The sequence below is a fragment of the Amphibalanus amphitrite genome, unplaced genomic scaffold (genome assembly GCF_019059575.1).
Source record: "Amphibalanus amphitrite isolate SeventyFive unplaced genomic scaffold, NRLGWU_Aamphi_draft 000022F_arrow, whole genome shotgun sequence".
Classification (NCBI taxonomy): Eukaryota; Metazoa; Arthropoda; class Thecostraca; order Balanomorpha; family Balanidae; genus Amphibalanus; species Amphibalanus amphitrite.
The window spans coordinates 1,087,989-1,107,608 of record NW_024881518.1 but is presented as its reverse complement, the minus strand read 5'-3'; the positions used below and the strand labels follow the sequence as shown (position 1 = coordinate 1,107,608).

Genomic DNA, 19,620 nt, shown 5'->3' with positions numbered 1-19,620 from the left:
TGCGATCCCCTGAATAGCTCACCCCCTCTCCCATGGACTTGGAACGTGGACGTGCATAAAGTTGCATTATATTCACATTCAGATTCGCGTGCACATTCGCGGACCCCTCAGATTTGGCTCAAAATTGCACAGCCTATAGATTTTGAGCTCCTGATTGCGAAAATCATGTTTTCATTTCACGCCGTCAAGTGGTTCTCAAAATATTCACATTTGTATTACTGCTAACATATTCTGGAACGTAACCCTTATTGGAAAAATCGGACCCCACCAAACTTCTCAAAAACTCCTGAGATGAGGTAAACATAAGCGCTGATCCCAAAAACTAATTTTTACTTAACGCCGTCCCATAGTTTTCTCAGGGTGAGCATCTAAAGTTCAAGGTCGTTCAAGGTCAAGTGCCTTTTCTCACCTTTTGGCTCTATTTGACACGTGACAGCTTTATATTTATGATGGACATTCGCACTACCTCCTACAAAAACAATATACCCAAATCCAAGGGGCGTTGCTGTACCAAAATGCAAAAAAAGCGTCAAAACCTCTTTCATTTAGCTAACAGTTAAATACAAGGGATATTCGAATTTGCCACACATAAAGCAAATTTGTCGGACGTGGTCGGACCCCTCCGATATCGTTCAAAATCTCAGGGATGATGCTCCTTGACCTTCTGAACATGAAAATGGTACTCCCTTTGAACGCCGTCAAGAACTTTTCCAGATATACGCATCCATGCACATTCAAATTGCATAGGTGCTGCATATGCACGTTCGGCGGACCCCTCCGATTTCGTTCAAAATCTCAGGAATGATGCTCCTTGACCTCCTGAACATGAAAATGGTACTCCCTTTGAACGCCGTCAAGAACTTTTCCAGATATACGCATCCATGCACATTCAAATTGCCTATGTGTTGCATATGCACGTTCGGCGGACCCCTCCGATTTCGTTCAAAATCTCAGGAATGATGCTCCTTGACCTCCTGAACATGAAAATAGTACTCCCTTTGAACGCCGTCAAGAACTTTTCCAGATATACGCATCCATGCACATTCAAATTGCCTAGGTGTTGCATATGCACGTTCGGCGGACCCCTCCGATTTCGTTCAAAATCTCAGGAATGATGCTCCTTGACCTCCTGAACATGAAAATGGTACTCCCTTTGAACGCCGTCAAGAACTTTTCCAGATATACGCATCCATGCACATTCAAATTGCATAGGTGTTGTATATGCACGTTCGGCGGACCCCTCCGATTTCGTTCAAAAAATCAGGAATGATGCTCCTTGACCTCCTGAACATGTAAATGGTACTCCCTTTAAACGCCGTCAAGAACTTTTCCAGATATACGCATCCATGCACATTCAAATTGCCTAGGTGTTGCATATGCACGTTCGGCGGACCCCTCCGATTTCGTTCAAAATCTCAGGAATGATGCTCCTTGACCTCCTGAACATGAAAATGGTACTCCCTTTGAACGCCGTCAAGAACTTTTCCAGATATACGCATCCATGCACATTCAAATTGCCTAGGTGTTGCATATGCACGTTCGGCGGACCCCTCCGATTTCGTTCAAAATCACAGGAATGATGCTCCTTGACCTCCTGAACATGAGAATGACACTCCCTTTGAACGCCGTCAAGAACTTTTCCAGATATACGCATCCATGCACATTCAAATTGCATAGGTGTTGCATATGCACGTTCGGCGGACCCCTCCGATTTCGTTCAAAATCTCAGGAATGATGCTCCTTGACCTCCTGAACATGAAAATGGTACTCCCTTTGAACGCCGTCAAAAACTTTTCCAGATATACGCATCCATGCACATTCAAATTGCCTAGGTGTTGCATATGCACGTTCGGCGGACCCCTCCGATTTCGTTCAAAATCTCAGGAATGATGGCTCCTTGACCTCCTGAACATGAAAATGGTACTCCCTTTGAACGCCGTCAAGAACTTTTCCAGATATACGCATCCATGCACATTCAAATTGCCTAGGTGTTGCATATGCACGTTCGGCGGACCCCTCCGATTTCGTTCAAAATCTCAGGAATGATGCTCCTTGACCTCCTGAACATGAAAATGGTTCTCCCTTTGAACGCCGTCAAAAACTTTTCCAGATATACGCATCCATGCACATTCAAATTGCCTAGGTGTTGCATATGCACGTTCGGCGGACCCCTCCGATTTCGTTCAAAATCTCAGGAATGATGCTCCTTGACCTCCTGAACATGAAAATGGTACTCCCTTTGAACGCCGTCAAGAACTTTTCCAGATATACGCATCCATGCACATTCAAATTGCCTAGGTGTTGCATATGCACGTTCGGCGGACCCCTCCGATTTCGTTCAAAATCTCAGGAATGATGCTCCTTGACCTCCTGAACATGAAAATGGTACTCCCTTTGAACGCCGTCAAGAACTTTTCTAGGTATACGCATCCAAGCACATTTAAATTGCAATTTGAATGTGCATGAATGCGTATATCTGGAACAGTTCTTGACCGCGTTCAAAGGGCGTACCATTTTCATGCTCAGGAGGTCAAGGAGCATCATTCCTGAGATTTTGAACGAAATCGGAGGGGTCCGCCGAACGTGCATATGCAACACCTATGCAATTTGAATGTGCATGGATGCGTATATCTGGAAAAGTTCTTGACGGCGTTCAAAGGGAGTACCATTTTCATGTTCAGAAGGTCAAGGAGCATCATTCCTGAGATTTTGAACGAAATCGGAGGGGTCCGCCGAACGTGCATATGCAACACCTAGGCAATTTGAATGTGCATGGATGCGTATATCTGGAAAAGTTCTTGACGGCGTTCAAAGGGAGTACCATTTTCATGTTCAGGAGGTCAAGGAGCATCATTCCTGAGATTTTGAACGAAATCGGAGGGGTCCGCCGAACGTGCATATGCAACACCTAGGCAATTTGAATGTGCATGGATGCGTATATCTGGAAAAGTTCTTGACGGCCTTCAAAGGGAGTACCATTTTCATGTTCAGAAGGTCAAGGAGCATCATTCCTGAGATTTTGAACGAAATCGGAGGGGTCCGCCGAACGTGCATATGCAACACCTAGGCAATTTGAATGTGCATGGATGCGTATATCTGGAAAAGTTTTTGACGGCGTTCAAAGGGAGTACCATTTTCATGTTCAGGAGGTCAAGGAGCATCATTCCTCAGATTTTGAACGAAATCGGAGGGGTCCGCCGAACGTGCATATGCAACACCTAGGCAATTTGAATGTGCATGGATGCGTATATCTGGAAAAGTTCTTGACGGCGTTCAAAGGGAGTACCATTTTCATGTTCAGGAGGTCAAGGAGCATCATTCCTGAGATTTTGAACGAAATCGGAGGGGTCCGCCGAACGTGCATATGCAACACCTAGGCAATTTGAATGTGCATGGATGCGTATATCTGGAAAAGTTCTTGACGGCGTTCAAAGAGAGTACCATTTTCATGTTCAGGAGGTCAAGGAGCATCATTCCTGAGATTTTGAACGAAATCGGAGGGGTCCGCCGAACGTGCATATGCAACACCTAGGCAATTTGAATGTGCATGGATGCGTATATCTGGAAAAGTTCTTGACGGCGTTCAAAGGGAGTACCATTTTCATGTTCAGGAGGTCAAGGAGCATCATTCCTGAGATTTTGAACGAAATCGGAGGGGTCCGCCGAACGTGCATATGCAACACCTAGGCAATTTGAATGTGCATGGATGCGTATATCTGGAAAAGTTCTTGACGGCGTTCAAAGGGAGTACCATTTTCATGTTCAGAAGGTCAAGGAGCATCATTCCTGAGATTTTGAACGAAATCGGAGGGGTCCGCCGAACGTGCATATGCAACACCTAGGCAATTTGAATGTGCATGGATGCGTATATCTGGAAAAGTTTTTGACGGCGTTCAAAGGGAGTACCATTTTCATGTTCAGGAGGTCAAGGAGAATCATTCCTGAGATTTTGAACGAAATCGGAGGGGTCCGCCGAACGTGCATATGCAACACCTAGGCAATTTGAATGTGCATGGAAACGTATATCTGGAAAAGTTCTTGACGGCGTTCAAAGGGAGTACCATTTTCATGTTCAGGAGGTCAAGGAGCATCATTCCTGAGATTTTGAACGAAATCGGAGGGGTCCGCCGAACGTGCATATGCAACACCTAGGCAATTTGAATGTGCATGGATGCGTATATCTGGAAAAGTTCTTGACGGCGTTCAAAGGGAGTACCATTTTCATGTTCAGGAGGTCAAGGAGCATCATTCCTGAGATTTTGAACGAAATCGGAGGGGTCCGCCGAACGTGCATATACTACACCTAGGCAATTTGAATGTGCATGGATGCGTATATCTGGAAAAGTTCTTGACGGCGTTCAAAGGGAGTACCATTTTCATGTTCAGGAGGTCAAGGAGCATCATTCCTGTGATTTTGAACGAAATCGGAGGGGTCCGCCGAACGTGCATATGCAACACCTATGCAATTTGAATGTGCATGGATGCGTATATCTGGAAAAGTTCTTGACGGCGTTCAAAGGGAGTACCATTTTCATGTTCAGGAGGTCAAGGAGCATCATTCCTGAGATTTTGAACGAAATCGGAGGGGTCCGCCGAACGTGCATATGCAACACCTAGGCAATTTGAATGTGCATGGATGCGTATATCTGGAAAAGTTCTTGACGGCGTTCAAAGGGAGTACCATTTTCATGTTCAGGAGGTCAAGGAGCATCATTCCTGAGATTTTGAACGAAATCGGAGGGGTCCGCCGAACGTGCATATGCAACGCCTAGGCAATTTGAATGTGCATGGATGCGTATATCTGGAAAAGTTCTTGACGGCGTTCAAAGGGAGTACCATTTTCATGTTCAGGAGGTCAAGGAGCATCATCCCTGAGATTTTGAACGATATCGGAGGGGTCCGACCACGTCCGACAAATTTGCTTTATGTGTGGCAAATTCGAATATCCCTTGTATTTAACTGTTAGCTGAATGAAAGAGGTTTTGACGCTTTTTTTGCATTTTGGTACAGCAACGCCCCTTGGATTTCGGTATATTGTTTTTGTAGGAGGTAGTGCGAATGTCCATCATAAATATAAAGCTGTCACGTGTCAAATAGAGCCAAAAGGTGAGAAAAGGCACTTGACCTTGAACGACCTTGAATTTTAGATGCTCACCCTGAGAAAACTATGGGACGGCGTTAAGTAAAAATTAGTTTTTGGGATCAGCGCTTATGTTTACTTCATCTTAGGAGTTTTTGAGAAGTTTGGTGGGGTCCGATTTTTCCAATAAGGGTTACGTTCCAGAATATGTTAGCAGCGATACAAATGTGAATATTTTGAGAACCACTTGACGGCGTGAAATAAAAACATGATTTTCGCAATCAGGAGGTCAAAATCTATAGGCTGTGCAATTTTGAGCCAAATCTGAGGGGTCCGCGAATGTGCACGCGAATCTGAATGTGAATATAATGCAACTTTATGCACGTGGAACGTGGCCATATCCAGGGCACTAAAGAGTCCATATCTACGGAGGAGGCCATATCTACAATACTCAGCGGTAATCATCGAACGCGACGGAGGGGTACCGGCTGCTCCCCGTACCATCTCCGTCACCACACGGCGCAGCTATGCGAGGCGCGCGCGCTGTCAGATATTCTGGGCCTCACGTGGGTGGACCCTCCTCCCCCTCCCCCCCCCCCACTCTGCGCAAGACAGAAAGAGACAGCCGCCCGCCGCCTGCTAGCCCCCTACTCTGCCCTCAGCTGATTCAGACCAGCGCACTATGGTTGGAAATGGCCTCACGGATGGCCGGGGGTCAACACGAAAAAAATGTTTTGCCCATAACTTGTTAATGCGTAGACCGACTGCGATGAAACTTTGCATAGGTATACCAGTGTCTTTCGTGCATCATGCAGTAACTCAGAAATGACGAGGTCACGTCACGTCACGCGTGTGTGACGTCATCATTGCAAGTAGGTATGTTATAAGTTGCCTATGTCTTTCGTAATGTTATCGATATCGCGAGGCATTTTGAACATGTTTTGAATACTGCTATCACTGAATGGATATTGTTGCTATGCTTTAGGGCGAGAAATATCAACGTAGTGACGCACAGTGTCTTATTATTGGTCATAAAGGGTCAAAAATTTGGAGAAAAGGTATTAATGATTTTTTTTTAGATTGGGCAAAAAGTAAGAAATAAAATGACGATCAAATGACAAAAAAAGCGTCAGATTAACCCAGGAGTTCCTGAAGGTTTCCCCACCCGTCGTTTGCCGGGGGGGGGGGGGGGAATTCAACGCCCCAAATAGGCGCAGCGAAACGCACGAGGCGGCAAACGAAAGAAGAACGCGTCGAGACGATTCACATGAATACTTTAAAGTTGAATTTCGAGGTCACAGGTCGGGTCAAGGTCAGGTCAAACACTTGAAAACGGGCTTCAGTAGCATGGACTTTAGAACCTCGCAATAGGTGCCTCTCGTCATAATCTCTGTCACAACTTATCGCAAAAGTCAATTATTCAAAATAATTTACATCAAGACCAAAACGCGTTTCGATTATATCGTCATCAGTTGGTCCTAAATAAATTCAGTCATCAGTTGGTCCTAAACAATGTGTCACATCTGTCACAACCCTTCATATAAGTGCTAAAAGAGTGTCAGATCAATGTAGGGGTCAGTCAAACATAGGCCACTGGCCAGGGTCAAAGTCAGGTCAATCAGGTAAGCACATAACCCCGAAAATTAAAACTGGTACCTATTCGCAGCCCATCATGACACATGTTTTATGGGTACTTTTGGGCGTAGAACACGATGGTGACATTCATTTTATCATACAAGTACGTGGTTGGTTGAAAAAAGATCAATTTCAGAAATGCATGCATCATGGTCGTGAAGTAGTCACGAGCAATTGCCAACATTCAGTTCAAGATTTTGGAAAATGTAGAACGATGATCAAAAACCATAGATAGCCATTTGATTTGCCATGGTATTGGCAGTGTAATGGCGTTTACAGCATGTCTGTATGTCTGTTCTGTCAGTGGATATCCATATCCATACTCCAGGATATCCATACACGTTTGCACGATATCCATACTCCAGGTGCAGGGGCGAGCAGTTACTTCTTACGAGGGGTGCGGAGTCGAAGTCAGAGTCTGAGTCAAAGTCGGAGTCGGAGTCGGAGTCGGGGTCGGTCAGGAGCCCGCAGTGGAAGTCGTAGTCGGTCCGAATCGGAACAGCTCCATCACGACTCCGAAGTACTGGCAGGGGTCCGGAGTCGGAGACAGAGTCGCCCGGAGTCATGGCAACGAGTCAGGAGTCGGAGTCGTAGTCGGAGTTGGATTTGGTGCCACCACGACTCCGCAACCCTGCTTCTTACCATCATTTATTAGGATAAGCCATTGCACGACTGACGAGCCGACCTGGTGCTAACGAAGCGACGGGTAGGTACGCCTCGGGAGATGAAGCTTCACGGACGATTTTGCGCACAAGTGCGCAGTTTGCTTTTACGTTCCCCTTACGCAGAATTGAACAGATATTTATTCTGCCAAAAAGCTCAATGGAGGTCGATGGAGAACTTTTTGTATGTCCAATGAAACATAAACGTAATTTTGCAAATGCTGCTGTGGTGACACTGCAAACAGAATGCAATGCCGTTGCTGATTTTGAACACGCATTGGAAAAAGTGTCACTCCACTCGATAGCCAACATAACAAGGATTATTTTCATATATAATAATCCAGTTTTACAACGTCATGGAGGTACTCCACATGCTATCACCAGCGTGGTTGTTTAAACCTTTGACGGCGCACCAAAAAAGCCACTATCAGCAGTGGCGGCGGAATAGGGGGTGCAGGGGGTGCAGCTGCACCCCCATCGAAAAACATGGGGGTGCAAACATATCTTTTTGCACCCCCAAAATCCCTACAAGGGGCCCGTCGCACCATCCAATACATTTTCTCCTGAAAACCAGTGATCGGGAAACGAACACTGATGTGGAATCATCCGGGATGTCCAATTATGGTCAGGAGCGCAGCGCCCTGTGCTAGTCTTTGGGGCCCCCACACCGGCTAGAAGTGTCCCGAGCCGCGTTTGGTGCTCCATGCGGCATCTGAGGGCCCCCACGACGGCCTCAGAGGGCCCTTTTATGACGATCTCTTGAGGGCTCCCACGACGACCTCTGTCCCCTGGGGCCCTACAACGGCCACTATGGGCCCTCATGACGACCGCTGAGGGTCCCACAGAGACTCCAGGGCCCCAAGGAGACTCCAGGGGCCACGCTGGCCTCTGAGGGCACCTATGACGGCCTCTGAGGGCCCTTACGATGATCTCTGAGGGCTCTCACGACGACCTCTGTCTCCTGGGGCCCTATAACGACCACTAAGGCCCCTCATGACGACCACTGAGGGTCCCACAGGACTCCAGGGGCCCCGCTGACCTCTGAGGGCCTCTACGACGGTCTCTGAAGGCCCTCGTGACGGCCCTAAACCCAACTCAAGTCTGAGGGCCCATTTGGCTTCAGACGGCCCAGCGACGGCCTCTGAGGGCCCCAACACAACCAGGCTGCAGAGTGCAGGGGCTGTGCTGGCATCTGAGGGTCCTGCAACGGTCTATTGAGGGCCCTAGCGATGGCCTCTAGCGGTCTTACCAAGGCCTCTGAGAGCCCTGCAAAGGTATCTGAGGGCCCATGAAGACCCTCACTATGGCCAAGGACCTTCCTGACGACCTCTGATGATCCTCTCGAAGGCTTCTAAGGGCCCTCACAACAACTTCTGAGGACCCCAGGACGGTCCCTGAGGGGCTGAGGGCCCTGACGGCGACCTCTCTGGGCCCTCACGATGGTCTCTAAGACCCAACGCAAGCTCCAAAGGCCCACGCTGGCGTCTGAGGGCCCCACAACGGCCTCTGAGGGCCTCGACGCAGGCAGGCTCCAGGGGCCATGCTGACCTCTGAGGGCCTTCTTGACGGCTTCTAGGGCCTAACGAAGGCTTCAAGGGCCAACGCTGGCCTCTGAAGAACCCTACGACGGCCTCGGAGGGTCTCAACTCAACGCAGGCAGGTGCCAGGACCAGGAGACATGCTGGCCTCTGAGGGCCCCGCAGAGTTCAGATTCAGAGGACCCAACGACCTTTGTGGACCTTACGAAATACGAAGGTCTCCGAGAGCTCATGCAGGCTCCTGGAATTCCACACTGATTCTCAGGCCCCATGTCGGCTTGTTGAGGCACTTTATCTGTTCTTGGTGCCCCGTCGCCGGCCTCTGAGAGTCTCAATGTCGGAACTTATGGGGCCATGGGCCCTACACCGGCTTTTATGGCCCCTACATCGACTCTTGGGACTCATGACCCATGAAATGTGGGTCTAAGCGGCTTCTAAGAATCCCCATGCTGGTTCTAGTAGCCGCCAGTCGAATATTTGGGCTCACACGCGAGCTCCTGGGACTCCCCGTGCATACCCCAGGGGTCTACCTGCCTCTAAGACCCCACACATACTTTTGGGGCTCAAACGCTTGCCCCTGAAGGCCCCACTGAGACACCTTTCCTCTATTCAGTCGTCCATACCGGCTCTTTAGGCTAAACATCGGCTCCTGTGGCCTCCATCCCGGCTTTGGAGGGCCTCCATACAGGCTTTTTTGGGGTCCGATGCCGGTTTCTGAGAGCCCTCAAAAGACTTTCGAGCCTATACTGCCTTCTGAAACCTTTCAGCAACTTTCAAGGGACCGACCCTGATCGGAGGGCTCATTCAGTCTGGGGAGTCATGTAGGTCTCTGGAAGAGTCTCTATGTGGTCGGTTTCCAAGGGGCTTCTAAACACGGTCTTCTTGGAACGGTCTCGTAGGGCCCTCAATGGTCCACTGTGGATCCAGAAAAGTGATTTGAGACGCTGCGGGTGGTGGCTAGACTAAAAGATAAGCCGATAAAAAAGTAGCTGCATTTGCTGCTTTATGCTTTCATTATTTAAGATAGGTATTATTTAAGATAGGTAAGATTCCTTTTCGCTGCAGCAACGGCTTTTCATCGACTGCCTCCAAGCATGCGTGATCTGGACATGAGAGCTTTTAAAAGAGAACTTCGTCGGCATTTGCTGCAGCAACAAAGGAACGATCGTTAGCGGCGCCTAGTGACGACACTTATGTGATAGTGTGGTTGTGAGATTGGTGGGGGAACGAGGGCGTATGTATGTATGTATGTATGAATGTTATGTATGTGTGTCATCCCGACAACCACTATTTTATTATTTGACTCCGGCACTAGAATAGCCACACAAGTGTGGAGTGAGCCCATGACGTGAAATAAATAAATAAATAAATAAATAGGTAGGTACACTGCAATTTCAAACCTTTTACAGAACTTGTGTGTATGGGGATAGTTTTCCAAAATCTTCGTTTTTCATAAATCAATAAAAATCACTCAAAAAAAAAAAATGGAGGGGGCCCAAAACTTTCAGGGGGCCCCTTGAGAAAACTTTGCACCCCCATCCAAAATTACCTTCCGCCGCCACTGACTATCAGAAACTCCCGATTCCACGTACGATAATGGAGACTAAATGCGCAACTAAATATTTTTTCTGCCCAATTCGAAACATTTCATCAATTTTTAACAGAATGACATCCCAAATATACATATATTCCGAAATTGCCCATGGCCATCCGTGAGGCCGTTTCCAACCATAGTGCAGCGTTACGTAACCCTCTCGGGATCGGGAACGAGGCAGGTCGGAGGAGTTCCGAAAAAAACGGGTTATTTTGGATCGCCTCGAAACATTCGCTGGGCTAATGCTTGTCATTTAGGATAAGAACATTTCCTTGGGTAAGGAGGGTCGAAGGTTTCAGGCGTCTGCGTTTCAGTTCGTCTGGTGCCTGTGGGTTGCATAAACACCCTTTGATGTTACGTAACACGCTTGTCCTGAGGAAAGGAAGAATGGTGTAAAATGAACATTGAACAAGACAGTTGGCTCGTCCTAAACGTCGGTTGTTTGGGATCTTAGGCAATCAATCGTTGCTGATAACTCAATAGCTTCATGAGTCCATGAACATGGAAAAATGGCTCGCTCCCCTCTCCCTTCCGAGTCCCTAAACAGCTGGTCTATTTAAAAGTGGTGGCCATTTAACATGCTCCATTCGACCAATAATGCGATTTCTACGTCTCCACGACATATTTCTACGTCATCGCTGAGTTTTTCCCTTGTGTCTCGCGTCATTCACCTATTTCAGGCAAGAGGTCACATTGAGCCCAGACGGACTAACGTTGGCCGAGCTCACTGCTGAATCAGAAGTCTCGGCGCTTAGGAAAGAACGCAACTTGTCTGACTTCAGTCCAATGTAACATAACTTGTGCTCGTCTACCATTACGGGCTTTTACATGTAGGCATTTGTCTGCATGCGCTTTCGAAATAACCAGCCTTTTACAATCAAGCTTATCACATAAAACAGGACCAACTAGCTTTCATAATCTGTCAATGCTACCTCACCAAGGCTTGTCGCCCGAGCTGTCTGCAGTCGCTTCACCTCCGGCAGGGAAGGGCTTCGAGGAGAGGCGAGTACGGAGGCACTGAGGGTTGGATTGGCCAGCTGGATCTGCGCAGTTGACGACCGGGCCGGAGGCCCCGGATGGGAGTCGCTCCTGAGGTCTGAGCCTGGCTGGTGGTCTGTTTTTATGGTATTTTGGTTGAATGCTTGGGATGACGCGGTCGGTTGCAGCTCGGGATGCCTCTCCGGTGGGTAGTGGGGTGCTGCGTCATATTTTTTGTTTGGACCGGTGGATCTATCGCTGGTCGATCTGTGACGCAGTAGAGGCCGCCTCCCCCTCACTCTCCCGACCCACGCCGCCCCTCCCCCGACTCCAGAGATGTGCTTCAATGAATACCAGAACCAATTGACTGTTACGTCACAGGAAACCTGTTTATGTGGAGGCATGTATCTTGCTGAACTTATACAGTTTCCGTGGTTTCAAGCTATTCATCGGGTCTTATCTACGCTTTTCCATTCATATTCATCCCCTTACCCGTTTTAACGGCATGTATTTTTGCGCCAACAAGCTCCATATCTGGAACTTTCCTCCAAAGGCCTGGGCTAAAACAGGCATGGTGAATATCAGCTATCATCAGTAGGTATCATCCAGCTATCTTGCTGTCCTTTAGTTGGAGTGAGTACCTAAGTGGATGAGCAGATAACTGAACCAGTGCTCATAGGTCTTGCCTCCTCTTCTCAGGGCAGGAGATGCAATCTTATTTGAACATTTCACTGAGAGGATTTCGGGGAATGAGGAGGAGAGTAGGAGGGATCGAAGGGGGAAGGGCACAGGCGTTATATGAATGTCGCCTGTGTCGCGGTGATGGCAGCTGTTTGTAAGACTGGTTACTGGTTAGCTCTAAACAGTAACCGGTCCGCGGTGATGTTACAGATGCTAGCCACAGTTTATACAGTTGACGCTCACTGAATATCAGTCCTCTATAAACAGTGCGCGATTCACTTGGTACACAACGTCACGAATCAGTCCTGGTTTGCGTCATACACATTACAAAATTTGTGTACCTACAGCAAGCCTGGCTCTTAGAGCCTCCACCAAATAAAGGTGCTGCTTGGGCATTTTTTTTTTACTACAAGGGTGCTAGTAATAGCAGGTTGATGAATCAATAAAGTATCATGACTGAAAGTTACGCACTCGGTGTTTGCCACACCCCACTCTTGAAGATTGCTCCCAGTGCTCACTGTGCCCCCATCTCGGACTTTGCCCCTGCTGGGCGCGTCGGTCGAACGATGTGCACCGAAACTACCTGCTCTCGGGGTCTGTGTTGTATCAGTGGGTGTGACAGGGCTCGGGTTTGGACAGTCGCTGGGCCCCTGTCCGCGCTGCACTGGCCAGCGCTGACCGGGGGGGGGGGGGAGGGGGCAGCCCTAGTTGTTGATGGTGTGAGCAGTACCGTGCGAGCTGTAGCCCGCGCCATAACGGCTCGATTCAGCAGGCTGTTTACCACGAGAAATGTGTAATTTGAGGCGGTGGCTGTTTACTTTGCAGCTGTATGGCTGAGATTATGAACGTGGAACGTGTTTGTTAAGTTTGTTGCCGGTTATATGGTGAACATGAAACAGCCTTGCCTCTCACGACCATCGTTGTTCAGTCACACGCTAACTTCATATGTCTGCTGAGGTGAAAATGCGCCGAGCTGATTTTATCACACTAAGTGGATATTTAATGACCGATCATACTACTTTATCTGAGCTAGCTGATGATAATATTCACACAAGTTCACGAACGCATGGTTGATCAAAAGTGGGGGGCGAATCGTACAACGTCTTGTGAAGCTGTTCTCCCCCTTTGCGAAAAGCCTGCTAGAGGTCTACGCTTGCTCCTACTTGCCTTTTTCTCCTTTTTTCCATTATGCCTGAAACAAACGAACTCGTGTCCTGCAGACACTCACTTTCCCCCTTATCTCGCTCTGGATGGTCTGTCTCAGCAGCTTCCTCTCCTTATCTCAGTCAGAAGCTGTTCGAGTGTCTCACTTGTCTCTCCCCGTTTTCAGGTGTGTCTCAGAAGCTCTGGGAGCTGACTCTGCCGGTCTGTCTCACTTGTCTCTCTCTCCCCTCAGGTCTATCTCAGAAGCTGTTTTTTTGTGTCTCCCTGTCTCACATGTCTCCCTCTCCCTCCCAGGTCTATCTCAGAAGCTGTTTTTTTTTTGTCTCCCTGTCTCACTTGTTTCTCTCTCCGTCCTCAGGTCTGTCTCAGAAGCTCGACAGCCTGGACGCGCTCCGGGAGCTGACCCGGAAGTCGTCATCGGACTCATCTCCGCCATCATCCCCTGAGACACGATCCGTGGCCGATCTAGAGATCAGGTGAGACGCCAGAGACGTGAGATGTGAGAGGTGAGATGTGGGGACGTGAGAGATGTGAGATGTGGGACGTGAGAGGTGAGAAAGTGAGCTGTGAGATAGGGATGTGAGGACTTGAGCCGTGAGGGATGAGAATTGAGACGTGAGACGCTACTTAGGAGTTTTGAGCACTGAGAGGCGTTGTTGTGGAGTTTTGGAGTTTTGAGCACTGAGAGGCATGGCTTGTGAGATGTGAGTTTTGAGCTATTTACGCCTAGTGGTGAGGCGTGATCTTGAAGTAATGAGCAGTGGTCAGCTTCGAGTTTGGAGCTATGAGACGTGAGTTTGGAGTTGCGAGAGGTGAGGCTGGAGAGATGTGAGCATGGAGCGAGCTGGAGAACTTAGCCATGCTTATGAACCTTGGAACCGTGAGATTTGAGCTGAGCTAAGCCTTCGGAGTGTTCTCAAAGATGCTTTGGTGTTAGTTTTTAGATGAAACTTTGAGAAGTCACTGCGTTACTAGCTACGAGCCACATGCGCTGTACGCACACACCTCTCATCCTAGCACACGTTTCTATCATTGCTTGCTATCGCAGTATCAACGGTCAGTTGTACTCTTCGCTAGACGTCATATCACTTTTATCGGACAAGATGAGTGGTTCACTTACACACAACTATCTCACATTCGGTAGACTTAATATCTGATGGGAATACACATTTCCCTCATGATGGAAAGGATCTCTATAAAAGCTTCAGAGCCTGGTTCCAGAACATTCGTTGCATTGACTTATCTCTTGTCTTATCTGGTGAGTGAGGCATCGAAGTGCGTAGTTGGGACCTGTCCATAGGCTAATGGTAAGCCCTCCGGTGGGTGGGTTGGTCTTTGTAGCTCTCTGCGCAGTTGGAGAGTCAGTGCTGTACATTCGGTGAAATGTGGCGCAATAGAAATGTACGCATGTAGAGATGTTCACTGAGTGTGTTATCATGCGATGTACATAGTATTCGCGAAGCCGGTAAAGCACTGTTCGGATCAATATTCACTGAGAAAATTTTCGTTTATTGTGCATACATAATATGTATGCCGATCGCGTGTTGTGGTGTTTTTTTTTTTAATATTTTTGTTGCCCGACCCGGGCTTTTGTCGTGAGTAGCACACATTCATACTGGGTTAGTACACTATATACAAGGCAGTGGTACGAATCGTTTTCGGCACCCGCTACGCGGGACAGCCTTGACCGCACGCTTCCTGGCACGCACCCCAGGTGGCACCGCACTGCACTATGGTTGGAAACGGCCTCACCGATGGCCGTGGGCAATTTCGGAATATATGTATATTTGGGGTGTCATTCTGTTGGAAATTGATGAAATGTTTTGAATTGGGCAGAAAAAATTATTTAGTTGCGCATTTAGTCTCCATTATTGTACGTGGAATCGGGAGTTTCTGACAGTGACTTTTTTGGTGCGCCGTCAAAGGTTTAAACAACCGCGCTGGTGATAGCATGTGGAGTACCTCTATGACGTTGTAAAACTGGATTTTTATATATCAAAATAATCCTTGTTATGTTGGCTATCGAGTGGAGTGACTCTTTTTCCCATGCGTGTTCAAAATCAGGAACGGCATTGCATTCTGTTTGCAGTGTCACCACAGCAATATTTGCAAAATTGCGTTTATGTTTCATTGGACATAAAAAAAGTTCTCCATCGACCTCCATTGAGCTTTTTGGCAGAATAAATCTCTGTTCAATTCTGCGTAAGGGGAACGTAAAAGCAGACTGCGCACTTGTGCGCAAAATCGTCCGTGAAGCTTCATCTCCCGAGGCGTACCTACCCGTCGCTTCGTTAGCACCAGGTCGGCTCGTCAGTCTTGCAATCGCTTATCCTTATAAATGATGGTAAGAAGCAGGGTTTCGGAGTCGCGGTGGCGCCAAATCCGACTCCGACTACGACTCCGACTCCTGACTCGTTGCCATGACTCCGGCCGACTCTGTCTCCGACTCCGGACCCCTGCCAGTGTTTCGGAGTCGCGATGGAGCTGTTCCGATTCGGACCGACTCCGGCTTCCACTGCGGGCTCCTGACCGACCCCGACTCCGACTCCGACTCCTGGCTCGTTGCCACGACTCTGGGCGACTCTGACTCCGACTCCGACTCTGACTCCGACTCTGACTTCGACTCCGCACCCCTCGTAAGAAGTAACTGCTCGCCCCTGCACCTGGAGTATGAATATCGTGCAAACGTGTATGGATATCCTGGAGTATGGATATGGATATCCACTGACAGAACAGACATACAGACATGCTGTAAACTCCATTACACTGCCAATACCATGGCAAATCAAATGGCTATCTATGGTTTTTGATCATCGTTCTACATTTTCCAAAATCTTGAACTGAATGTTGGCAATGTCTCGTGACTACTTCACGACCATGACGCATGCATTTCTGAAATTGATCTTTTTTCAACCAGCCACGTACAGTCACCAGCAGTTGCTACCCATCACCCTCGGACGGCGGGGGAGCAAGCTACCACCGCCCCTGCGAGACTAGCGCCGCCATGCGCCACGAAGTGGAAACACCACGTGACTGAGGCCACGTGAGGGCAGGGTCACGTGATGGAGGGGCGGAGCATAGTAGCTTTTGCGCCCGACACTAACTGAAATGCGGCGCTGTGATTGGGCGCCTTAGCATAAATGAAGCCCCGGCGCCAGAATCAGCCGTTCGCCTTATATGGAAAGTGAGCCTTTGCGTTTCACTGTTCTGTATTGGTTTGAGAGCCACGGCACCATACGAATTGTGAGCCCCTTTGAACGGGTCACCGCCCGAGGCACTGAGGCGACGGCTGTGCCGGGCAAAGTCTAGCCTGGTGGGAGAGGTGGGCCAGGGAAAGTGCGATCGAGCAGCCACTGGGACGTGGATTGGTATTATCCAACCGCGACAAACGATGTCAGTAGCCTCTTCTCGTGTCATAGACAGTGTCTATGACACGAAAAGCTAGACAAAGTGGACAGTGCCCAATCAAAAGCTACTAGACGATCCAGTTAAGGAGTTGGCAAGGTAGCCAGACCAAATAAAAAGTTTTTAATTCGATTTTGGTTGACAAATGACATACAAGCCCGCTGTGATGGACCAAAAAAGGAGCTGAACAGTTCATACAACTTCTAAAAAGCTCAACGGTTTAAAAATTCAAAAGTTAAATGTTAAAATTCAGCCTGCATGTAACATTATTAAACTCTGGTCCGGCGCTGGCAGGAAGCTTATATTGCCGCTTGCAATTTCACTACGTTGTAATATAACCAATTGTTCTGTGAGAGCAGCAACTGAAAGCCCCGTTGAGGGGGGAGGGCGGCGCAAAACGGTCCCCTCTCTCCTTTTAAGTCGATATCTCCTAAAGTATAGCAAATGCCGCCACCAAACTTTCAAGACCCCTCCGGGCATCATTTTTACACCTTGTGACCAAATTTTCCAGAGCTCTTATGAAAGGTTAGTCACAAATGACGTCAGAGGGATGCCATGTTTTGTCATTTTCGACCCAATAAAAGGTTTAGCGGGGAGAGCTGTCACGCTAGTTTTGAAGATAACGAAAAATATTCAAGATCAAAAAGATGTAAAATAAACAGCGCTACCAAACTGCTAACTCTTATCTCCAAACAAAAATTGATTTTGACCATCAAAACTATAGAAGTATAACACCCCGAAAATACCAACAACTTTCAAAATTAAAGCTGGAATATATGTTATAGAACTATCTGCTCTAGATATGCCAAACTTAAACTCGATAGCTCCATTTTTAGCAAAGTTATGGCAAGAAAGCTACTCAAAATGTATTACGTAAAATTTTCAAATTCAATTTTTAGCCGTCACAGAACACACAAAGCAAGCCAAAGACTATTGGATTTCCTGTGATGAGTTGCATCGAATAGATACCCCTTTTATGCAAAATATCAACTTTGAAATTTGATCTTCTTTGACCTGACCTTGACCTGACCTCCACTCACGCCGTCTACGGCCGTCTAGCTCACACCATTGAATTTTAAATGTAAAATTGGCCATAAAACATGTATCACACGACCCTAGCATAGTTGGGTTCATATTGTGATCCTAAGTGACCTGACCTCTGTGAACTGACCTGGCATCAATGACATCTTTAGGCAGCATATGTATTAGACAACCAACGCTCCATCGATGTTTTTCGATAGCATGCGTTTTATTTGATGTGTTAACTGACTGTAACGCATTCCTTAGACTAAATCGGTGAAAACAATGCGACCTTTGACCTGACTTGTGACGTCATTGGTTGCACCTAGGTCAACGAAACCTGGTAACATGGTAGTTCTCCGGTGGGGCTATCGAACGCTCTTTGAATGTTTAAAATCGGTCGGTAACTTTCCGAGATCTCAGGTGGAGGGCGAAACGGCTGCACCACCCGATCAGGTGGTAGGGTCCGCCAATAGCCCAAGGGGGCGCGGAATATTTATTAACTCATACAGTGTCATTTATTTTGAGAGCACCTTTCTCACGCCATGACATGGCCTTCTCGTAATAGAACGAAATGAGGAGAGTGTTTTCACGCCTCCTTTTGCACGGCTCTAAGTGTCATTGAGCTATCAACTGTCAGCGGTTTTCGGACAATGAAGTTCTTAGTTCTTACTGAATCCAATTTTATTTCAAACGACTGTCACTGTGCTAGTTTTCACTGTGCTGCGTAACGGGGAGAGCACCGGGGCACCGTGCCCCCTTTGATTTTGGCGTTTCTTCATTAGCCCTATGAGCGTTGCATGGAAATAATAGGGCCAAAAGTCGGCAGTGCCCCCCCCCCCCTTACTTGAAGGTGTTCCGCCGCTATTGCATCCCGTCAACGTGGGTTTATCATAAGGATGCTAAGATTTAATTTCCAATCCGAAGCTGTAACGATGGAAAGCAAATTTGCATTTTATATGTGAAACAAGCTGACACAACTAAATATTTCCTCTCTCGCTCCCTCTCACTGATTTACCAACTGCCCTCTTTCTCATTTTACCCTCTCTGGTTTTCCTTTTCAATTTTCTCTCTCTCTCTCTCTCTCTCTCTCTCTCTCTCTCTCTCTCTCTCTCTCTCTCTTTCTCTCTCTCTCTCTCTCTCGCTCTCTCTCTCTCTCTCTCTCTCTCTCGCGGCGCTCTCTCTCTCTCGCGCGCGCTCTCTTTCTCTCGCTCTGTCTCTCGCTCTCTCTCTCTCTCGCTCTCCCTCTCTCCCTCTCTCTTTCTTTCTCTCTCTCTCCCTCTCTCTCTCTCTCTCTCTCTTTCCCTCTCTCTCTCTCTCCCTCTTTTTCTCTCTTTCTCTCTCTCCCTCTCTCTTTCTCTCTCTTTCTCTCTCCATCTCTCTCCTCTCTCTTTCTCTCTCTCCCCTCTCTCTTCCTCTCTCTCTCTCTCTCCCTCTCCATCTCCCTCACTCTCTCTCTCTTTCCTCACAATATTCTCGACTGTCACTGCGTTGTAGGGCTTGTTTCCAGACAGGTCCAGGCGCTCCCACTCCGCAGGCCCCAGCCCACACGGCCCAACCGCTCAAACACCCTCCGGCGGATGACCTCTGACCTCGGCGACCTGACCCCAGCCGACCGATCGCGTCCCTCTCCACGCCTCCGCCCCGCTTCCCCCACTACAGCTGCGTAGTAATTGTAGCGTGTGCAAAGGTCACGTGACATTATTTACTTCTGCGGCTTGTTCGGCTGACAAGAGATGGCACTAGTGGTCTGTGGATCAGAGGCGGGACTAGGTTCTACGACTTCTTGGGGCACACTTTAGGGCAGAAAAGAGTTTTTTTTGGCTCCCCATCCCAAAATGCTTCGAATATACAAAAACAAGT

At 48.1% G+C, this 19,620-nt stretch overlaps 1 protein-coding gene across 1 annotated transcript in view; it reads left to right on the top strand.

The window, feature by feature from the left end:
• Positions 1–19,620, top strand: part of LOC122392006 (MAPK regulated corepressor interacting protein 2-like) — a 52,595-nt gene that overhangs the window by 4,214 nt on the left and 28,761 nt on the right. The window contains exon 2 of the mRNA XM_043386411.1: positions 13,691–13,808. Within this exon, the coding sequence (XP_043242346.1) occupies positions 13,691–13,808 (118 nt within the window). The remainder of the gene's footprint in view (positions 1–13,690; positions 13,809–19,620) is intronic.